Raw genomic sequence first — 9073 nt, 5'->3', positions numbered from 1 at the left:
AAGCGAATTATTGAAATAAAACTGAACCATGTTACTTCCGAAATGACCTAGTTTGTGTCGAATAGATGTTAAACCTCATTTCTCTTTCTCTGTATAAATAACATAAACATTTACTACAGCAAATATAATATATGCAGAGACACACAAGTGTGCCAACTGCATTATTTCCAGACAGGGTATGCTTACACTTTTGTGGACACCTGTACACTACTTTCTATTTAGTGTCAAATCCATATGCTCTTGTTACCCGATTTTCCCAAATTTGACCACTGGATTGTTTATGCTTGATTTTTGTTCTAGATATAGACATTCATAATAGCAAATAAAATATGCCCACAGAAAGATGTATAGGGCATACTTATATTCATTAGCCAGATTGATGCTGATTATTAACCACTGATAGAACTTCAGGGCATTGCCGAGTCCAAAGGGCATAAGTCATGAGCAGTAAATTGACTATGTTGAACTTTCTTTTTAAAATTATAATTTATAATTTATTTGCATGTTTAAAGACAATTAGAACAGAAAGTATACAATGCACAGAATATGTACTGTCAATGTTTGGAACTGAAAAAGTGTGAATTCTGCACTTTTGTACTTTTCCATGATCCCACATTTTATTTTCCAGGCTCATTTTATACATGTTCAGACTTGAGTCAAGTAGAACAGAAAGTTTACAACAATGCACAGAATATGTACTGTCAATGTTTGGAACTTTTTATACATTTCTATACTTGAGTCTCAAATTTCGAAGATTCCACAGATATTACTTCATTTTAAATTCTGTCTCCAATCCTCCATGTGTTTGCAATTAGCAAATAAGCAAAACCAGAAGGGGTAAAACCAGAAGAGGTTGTAACATTGACATAAGGGAGCAGCAGTGGTTGAGTGGTGTAGGATGGAGGGCCTGGTACGAAAAAACGAGGTCTGGTGTACATATTGACTTGCACATAAAAGAACCCTTGACAGTTGGAATTCGGTGGCAGAGAAAGTCAGTGTTGTAGGATGGAGGGCCTGGCAAGGGACAACGTACGTGGGACGAAAAACTGAGGTTCCGTGTACATATTGACTTGCACATAAAACCCTTAACAGTTGGAATTCGGTGCAGAACAGTAGGATGTTATACTCCATTTCATTTCACATTCACATTAGGTACATGAATCAGTGATTGGGTTCTTTATCTCTCACTTTTGACAGGAGGAGGGTTTACGGTAAATAAAAAAAGTAACAAAAACTGAAATATTCTTTTTTAAAAATGGAAATTATTTCATTCAAATGAGAAGTCTAATCATTTTATGGATTTATGAAATACTTTGTTGTTTTAAAAAAAAATATATATAAAAAATCATGATAATTTAGGTTTTTTCTCCTGAAACACATAAGTGGGAGGATCTAGTTTCTGTCCCTGTATCCTCTTCTCTTTCCGTTGGAGATATTCTGTCATATTGTCGATTCTAACCTTCTTCAAGTTGGGATAAATAGATTCAATATTTTGTGATGCTGAAAATAGAAATACATAAAACCATGAGAGAGGGAGAGAGAGAGAGGGGGAGAGAGAGAGAGAGAGGGGGGGAGAGAGAGAGAGAGGGGGGGGAGGGAGAGAGAGAGGGGGAGGGAGAGAGAGAGAGGGGGAGAGAGAGGGGGAGAGAGAGAGAGAGAGAGGGGGAGGGAGAGAGAGAGAGAGAGGGGAGAGAGAGAGAGGGGAGGGAGGGAGAGAGAGAGAGGTGGTTTAAGGTCCACTCCACAATACAGTTCAAATTTATATAAATAATTTGCATTCACGTAGGGTCTTTAGCTGTGGGAGGAAACCAAATGAGGTAGAAGAAGGTGACCCTACTCCTTGTCACATATGAGTGGGAAATCAAAACCACACCACTTGACTCAATGGCAGACCTTGTGATCTGACACACATCTGTTAAATCATTCAGCCACCCAACCCCCCAGGTAGTCGAGTTCTTTATAAACATAAGTTCTGTCATTGAGTTTAGTGGTATATTTTTAATCCCATGGTTTTACATCCAATCCTAAAGACACATTTTAATTATCAGTCTCACAGATGCCACTCATGAAAGCAGACGAACCACAAGATTTTATAAGTTATGATACGCTGATGTAACTGTTTCTTTTACAGTAAAAATCCTACGAGCAGCTGGACCAGCTACTCCTTCTCAGCAACATCTCCTTGTAATCCAACAAGCAGCTACTTCTCAGCAACATCTTGTAAGAGGTCACAGCAATCCTCTTGAGTGATTACTGATAATGCAACTGTTTATTTTACAGTAAAATTACTACGAGCAGCTGGAGCAACTACTTTTTGTAAGCGGTCACAGCAATTCTGCTGAACACAGATTCTAGTGAATAGTGCATGTAAGTAAAGAGAGTGTAAATTATATGTACAAAAAACAATGTTAGCACTGATAAACCTTCTTGGCTGGACAAACTTAATTGAAATAAATTATACATGGTTTTCCTAATTTAAAATGTTTGGGACTATTATTTAAAAAGGTGAACCTATTATTTAAAAAGGTGATCCTATTATGTAAAATGGTGAATCAATTATTTAAAAAGTTGATCCTATTATGTAAAACGATGAATCTATTATTTAAAAAGTTGAACCTATTATTTAAAAAGTTGATCCTATTATTTTAAAACAGAAAGGAATTAAAGAAATGTTTCTTTTACAAACTGAAGTGTAACTGTGTTTTAATCTTTAAATCCACTGAAGAATATATTTATATTATGATCAGAGGGGACAAATAATTGAGGTACTTGTACATGTTTGATTGAATGTAAAAGAGTAGGCCCTTCATAAATCCAGATGGTGCAAAAAGTTGCATGTTAAACCCCATTTTACTTCATTTAGATTATGAAAAGTCTCTTTTGGTTTAGTTTGGTTGAGTTGAACCCAATATGAGTATGTATTTTAGAACCACTGATAGCACATTTTATTTATCTGGAACGATCGCATGTTCATGGTGGCATGTCTATCTTCATTTACTCAGTTGGTGCAGGAAAATAGCATGTTAAAGCCTATTTCACTTCATTTAAATTATGAACAGTCTCTTAGTAGAACTAACACAGTTATATGGGACAACAATCACTGGTTTATTATACAAAAGCACAACGTTTCGATAAGTGTGGAGCAGAACAGTATGAAGTTAAAGCCCATTTCTAATGACTGGGCTAATGAAGATGGTTATGTCTACAAGAACAATGGATTCCACATTTCATTTATCTGGAATGTTCCAGTTTTTTTCAAATTATTTTGGATTAGCATGTTTTTTTTTGAGATTTCAAACCAATATTCATCTCTTTTTGTGTGTTTATTTTTCCTGAAATTTTAGTGGATTTTATATTAATATTATGAAATATTTTCTATAGGAGATACTTGAAGGGTAGGGGCCTTTAGCTGTGTGAGGACTGGGAGAGAAATCACGCAGTTGGATAGGCAACCATACTCGTCACATATTAGCAGGGAATCGTAACCACGCCACTTGACTCAATGATAGACCTTATCATCTAACGCGCACACACCAACCCCCCGATTCTTTAAGAAAGACAAGGAAGGACATTTTTTTTTATCAGCTCAGTGGCCATTACTCGTGACAAGTACAATATCGTGAAAAATCATACAGACCGAGGACGAAATGATTATAAGTTGCATGTACGTAGAAAGTAGTTGAAGCTTAACGTATCGTTGGTGGTGTTAGATTAAAGAACGTCTGTTGCTATTAAATATTCCATTCTTTAACAACCTGTATTGACTGTTGACTTGCTGGAAGTATCAGATGATCTTTCCGCCAAATTACCCTCCCATCTAAATATTTAACCATCTTACAAATTACGACAGTCATATCGTCACCCTAGATCCTTAGTCTAGCTAATGAAATTAAACATGTGCTGTATGACCCCCCAAGTTTTTTTCTCGTTATTTATTGGTTAATTGATGAGACGTACCGCCATGAAATGTGACTAATAACGCTAGTTAGCCATATATTAACAACCTCGCTTTTTTAATTTGTCAGCTTTTAGAAGTTGTCGATAATAGTTGTCTATTAACCGCGTCAAGTACTGTCTCATCCTCCGTTATTGCTTGACGTATTTAGAAATTTTTTTTCTAATTCCTTATGTTTTTGTAACTTCATGGTCTAATTTTTGAAAGTTTAAAGTTCTCCAATTTGACTGGGCACCTGTTGTTATAAGGTCAACCTGACGACTATCCTACATTATTTATTAAGGAATAAAATGAATTACTTTTCTGGTATTAATAATACAACCATATACTAATACATCGATGTCCAGAGACTTTTCATTAAAATCTATCACAATAAGGGGGGTTCTGTGGCCGAATCGTTGTGGTTTCGATCCCACACATAAATGAGACATGAAATGAAATGAAATGGGGTTTAACGTCCTACTGTTCTGCTCCTAACCTGGGCTAATGAAGACGGGCATATATCATACAGTGTGCTATGAGGGAAATTTTGCCCGGGCAGCGGCACTATCGCCTACTCTTATATCGAATTCCAACTGCCAAGGGATCTTTTACGTGCATTCCAATGTCTACACGAGACCTCGGTTTTTTTGTATCATCCGAAGGACTAGACAGCTGTCATTGTCAGGCCCTCCATCCTGCATCACTGACAAGGGGAAACCACGCCGGAAAATCTGGATGAACTTTCTCGGCCAATGCAGGGATCGAACACCCGACCTCCAGGCTAGCGAGCCAGCGTCTTACCCACTTAGCCACAGGATTCCCATAAATGAGACATGGAGTAGGGTCGCCTGCTTAACCATATGAGTTTCCTCCGGATCCTCCCAGTCAGTGGCAAGGAACAACGTATAGTCATTCGGATGGGTTAAAAAAAACAAGGTCCTGTGTACTCATTGGTGTGCACGTAAAAGATCCCTTGGCAGTTGTAATTCGATATATACTCTTCAAAAAAAGTAGGGGATATTTAGAAACAATACAAAACTGTGGAAATGCACTTGCTGTTTTTATTAGGGGTAATCAGTGTATGTTAATAACAGGCCAATTGCCTATACATGAAGCTAAACAGTTCATATGGGCAGCTTATCTGACGGCCCCATTTCACTCGCAAAGAGATACACCGTCAAAAGTGAAAATGGATGTTTTGGATTTTTGTCTTAATAATGAGTAATTGCTCCACCAATCCTCAGACATTCAGCAATTCGTCGTGGCATGCTCCTAATCAACTGTCCAATCACAATTTTGGGCAATCTGACCCACTTTTCTTGCAGTGCCACGGTCAATTCTTGCAGTGTTGTTGGTTGACGTTGATGTCGACGAACACGTCTCCTGATCAAATTAAACTAATACACTAAAGCAAAGATACGCTAAACAGTAAATCTTATGCAAGAACCGATAGGAAAGCAAACATGGATAGATAAACCAGCACATGGCAGTTTTCATCAACCCTTCCTTGAAGTGTCAAATTTGACAATGAACCCCTCCCACATGTATGGCGCTATTGTGTGTCGTGTGTGCAGCACAGTGGTTCTGTTGGGGCGATAAGTTCTTCATCTGTGAACATACTCTCGAAGCATGTCAAGTGTCCATGACTATTTATCACATCACAATCTGCATAGGTATTTGCATTTCAATATCCCCTACTTTTTTTTGAAGAGTATAATTCATTAAAAACACCCAACAGTAAAGGGTTCATTTTGGTCAAATTGTACTAACCGCCAAATAACTGTCCCACCACCTCTCCAATAATTCATTAAAGAGAGAGAGAAATGGGGTTTAAGGTCGACTCAACATAAACTAGATCATTTCGAGACTAACATATGGTTCAATTTTATTTCAATAATTTGCTTGTGCGAATGATCTTTAGCAGTGGAAGGCAACCAGACGACCCGGACAAAATCCACGAGGTTGAACAGATGACCCTACTCCTCTTAATGTACAAGCGAGGAATCGAAACTACGCCACTTTACCCAATGACAGACCTTCTGATCGAATGCACGTGTGTTAACCAGTCGGCCACCCAACCCCACTAATGCATTAAAACACTAAATAGAAAAGACAATATTCACCTGTAAAGAATTCTTTAAGACTATTGAGCTCATTTACAGTATTACATATCTTCTCTTCAACACATTTCTCTAACTGTAATAATATAAGTAAAAAATCTGTAAATAGGCGAACAGCCTTCCCAGATTTCTCTCAGCTACTAGTTTCGTTCTTATTCGAACTCTTCAGGCTTAAATGAGGATGTGCGGTGGCCCTCTATGTATAGTGTCGGTGGGCACCGGAGCACATGTGATGTCACAGATGGACCGGAGTCGATCTTTGGCACCGGAGTCGATTATTCCGAAAAGTGTGCATACGAGTAGAAATGTTATGATTAAAATTATAGAGCTTTTTAAGACTGACCCAGATAACGGCAAACAGGATGCCGTAAGGAAAGCCAATGAATTCAAATGGATTCACACTTAAAGAACATTCGCACCGGATGGCATTAACGATAAGATGTAGTCCCGAGGGGTCCCCCACTTTATTGTTTACTCTGTAATAATATAATTAAATATACATACAAATCAATTATCTCTGAATCAGATTAAAGATACAGATCCCATTTGAAGGAAGAAAAAATATTAAATAATGAATTATTGAGATTTCAAATTTATCTGCAGTAAATTAAAACATTGTTTCGAAAATGAAAGTAATCCTTATAAGAGAGAGAGAGAGAAACAGGGTTTAACGTCCACTCGAGACAAACTAGGTCATTTCGGGACTAACATATGGTTTAATTTTATTTCAATAATTCGCTTGCGCGTAGGGGTCTTTAGCAGTGGGAGGAAACCGAAGGACCCAGAGAAAACCCATGAGTTTGGACAGGCGACCCTACTCCTTGTCACGTACAACTGGGGATTCGAAACCACGCCAGTTGACTCAATGACAGGCTTTATGATACAGCGCGCACATGCTAACCATTCAGTCATCCAACCCCCCGTAATCCTTATAAGACATACAGAAGTAGATTTCACAAATTGAATACACGTATATGGATATACAACTTCTGAATTTAATAACATGCTACTTTCAATACACATACAGATAATTTGCTTGAAAACGATATGTGTATGTTAAACATAGCCTACATTATGCAAGAGCTAAATCTGTCTATTGCAGGTCTTTCTTTAGGCCTGAAATGTTATCTAAATGATTAATTAGACATTAATTAACCTATCCAGACCATAATCAACTCTAGATGGCATCGCTAACCTGCGATCTTTAGTGGATTATGAGCCAATTTACTGCATAACTTTCCTTCACGATTTAACGATTAAATGGATAATCGAGATTATGCTGTTTATCGTAATGACTTTAGTAATGATGATCGAAGCTAGGCAGAAATTTCAATCACTTAGTTCTCGGTTCATAGTGGATCAATTTGAATGAAATTTTCAGCAAATTGCCTTTACATTATCTAGTTTTTAACTTTTATAGTGAGAACTGCCAACTCGTTATCGAATCTCCCATAATGTATCTTTAATAAATTCAAAAGTAGTATATCCATATAAGTGTATTTAATTTTTAAAAAATGAAAGTAGTTATAGCCAGCGGTGCTAAAATGCACAATAAAATATAATATAAACACTAAAATACACAATAAAACCGCACGTACAATACCAACATTAAGTTGTTATGTTAAAGGGGCATTATGTAAGATTTAGATAAAGAGCTGGCCATCCTCACTATAATATTTCAAAAATAGATAATGCAAAATTAATAACATATTGAAAATTTCATTCAAATTACTTTATTTTGAGCGAAGTTACCAATGGTTGTAGTTATGACAAGAAGTGTGCATTGATCATAACTACCGTACTGGTCATTCGAGACTTAACCTCGCTTTGCCATTTTTAAATTAAATCATGAAATGGCCAAACTGTTCTAATCTACTTAAAATCGGGGCCACCTGATGACATCGAGAGTTGATTATGGTTTTATCATGTTAATAAATGTCTGATTAATAATTTCTATAACATTTAAGGCTCAAAGAAAGACCCTACTGTTCTGCTCCTACTGGGCTAATGAAGACGGGCATATGCCATGCAGTGTGCTATGAGGGAATTTTGCTCGGACAGCGGCGCTATGGCCTACTTTTATTTCGAATTCCAACTGTCAAGGGTCACAATTATCAAGTCAATCAATAAAAAACTGGAATCGAGTGCTCTTAAACAGTTATGTAACCCCTTTTAAACTGTTTGGGGGGAACATTACCAAACAGCTTGAGATTATCCAGTTACTCAATAAAATACTTGAATCGAGTGCTCTTAAAAGTTATGTAACCCCTTTAAACTGTTCGGGGGGGGGGAGGGGGGGGGGAACACCAAACAGCTGAACATTATTTAACCTCTCCAAACTATTCAGGAAGAACATTACAAAACAGCTGGACATTATCAAGCAACTCAATAAAAAACTGGAATTGAGTGCTCTAAAAAAAGGTTATGTAACCCCTTTAAACTGTTCAGCATTATCCATAGGCGTAGGAGCCGTGGGGGCAGGGGGGACATTTGCCCCCCAAAAAATTTATTTTCGGGCAATGAAAAATTTGACGACCTTTTTTTTCTATGAACGTTTAGAGAAAAAATATAACTAACTTATTTCTATGAGATCCACACTGCCCGAAAAGTATTTTCTCGTCTTTTTCTTGTCCACTGCATATGCCCGAAAATATGCCCGAAGCTCTCTTATTATAGGTATGCCCGAAAAAACGGTATTGCCCGAAAATAGGTATTCCCCGAAAAACGGGCATCGGGCCGGAAAGCGGCAGAGGAAACTAGCAGTAAAACGCGTTTGCGACCGTCAAATATTCCAAAATTTTCTTGGCGGGTCATTCGCCTCTCAAAGAAAACCGCCGCCGCTGTTTATAAATCCGAAATTTTTCGGGCATTTCTAGTTTTGCTTCCCTAACTGTCACCGAGCCCTAATAAAACACTAATTTTACTTTTCTTGTAATTGAATATCACGAATTTGTACTGAGTTGACTATGGATTAAAACATTTTGTCTGGAGCCACTCTACTTTGTGCGACATTTTT

The 9073-nt window shown here is 37.4% G+C and overlaps 1 protein-coding gene across 6 annotated transcripts in view; it reads right to left on the bottom strand.

The window, feature by feature from the left end:
- Nucleotides 1-506: 506 nt before the first annotated feature.
- Nucleotides 507-9073, bottom strand: part of LOC126824256 (tRNA (guanine-N(7)-)-methyltransferase non-catalytic subunit wdr4) — an 84532-nt gene continuing 75965 nt past the window's right edge. For 4 of the 6 annotated variants that reach the window (XM_056101548.1, XM_056101550.1, XM_056101549.1 and 1 more), the window contains 2 exons: nucleotides 6061-6133; nucleotides 507-1500 (listed from right to left, as the gene is read on the bottom strand). In XM_056101548.1, coding sequence (XP_055957523.1) covers nucleotides 1346-1500; nucleotides 6061-6133 — 228 coding nt within the window. In that variant the 3' untranslated portion in view covers nucleotides 507-1345. The remainder of the gene's footprint in view (nucleotides 1501-6060; nucleotides 6134-9073) is intronic. The other 2 variants (XR_008788394.1, XR_008788393.1) reach the window with 2 other exon arrangements.

This window comes from Patella vulgata, chromosome 6 (assembly GCF_932274485.2).
Source record: "Patella vulgata chromosome 6, xgPatVulg1.2, whole genome shotgun sequence".
NCBI classification, from domain to species: domain Eukaryota; kingdom Metazoa; phylum Mollusca; class Gastropoda; family Patellidae; genus Patella; species Patella vulgata.
The sequence above is the reverse complement of the archived record's forward strand: the minus strand, read 5'-3'. Positions and strand labels throughout refer to the sequence as shown.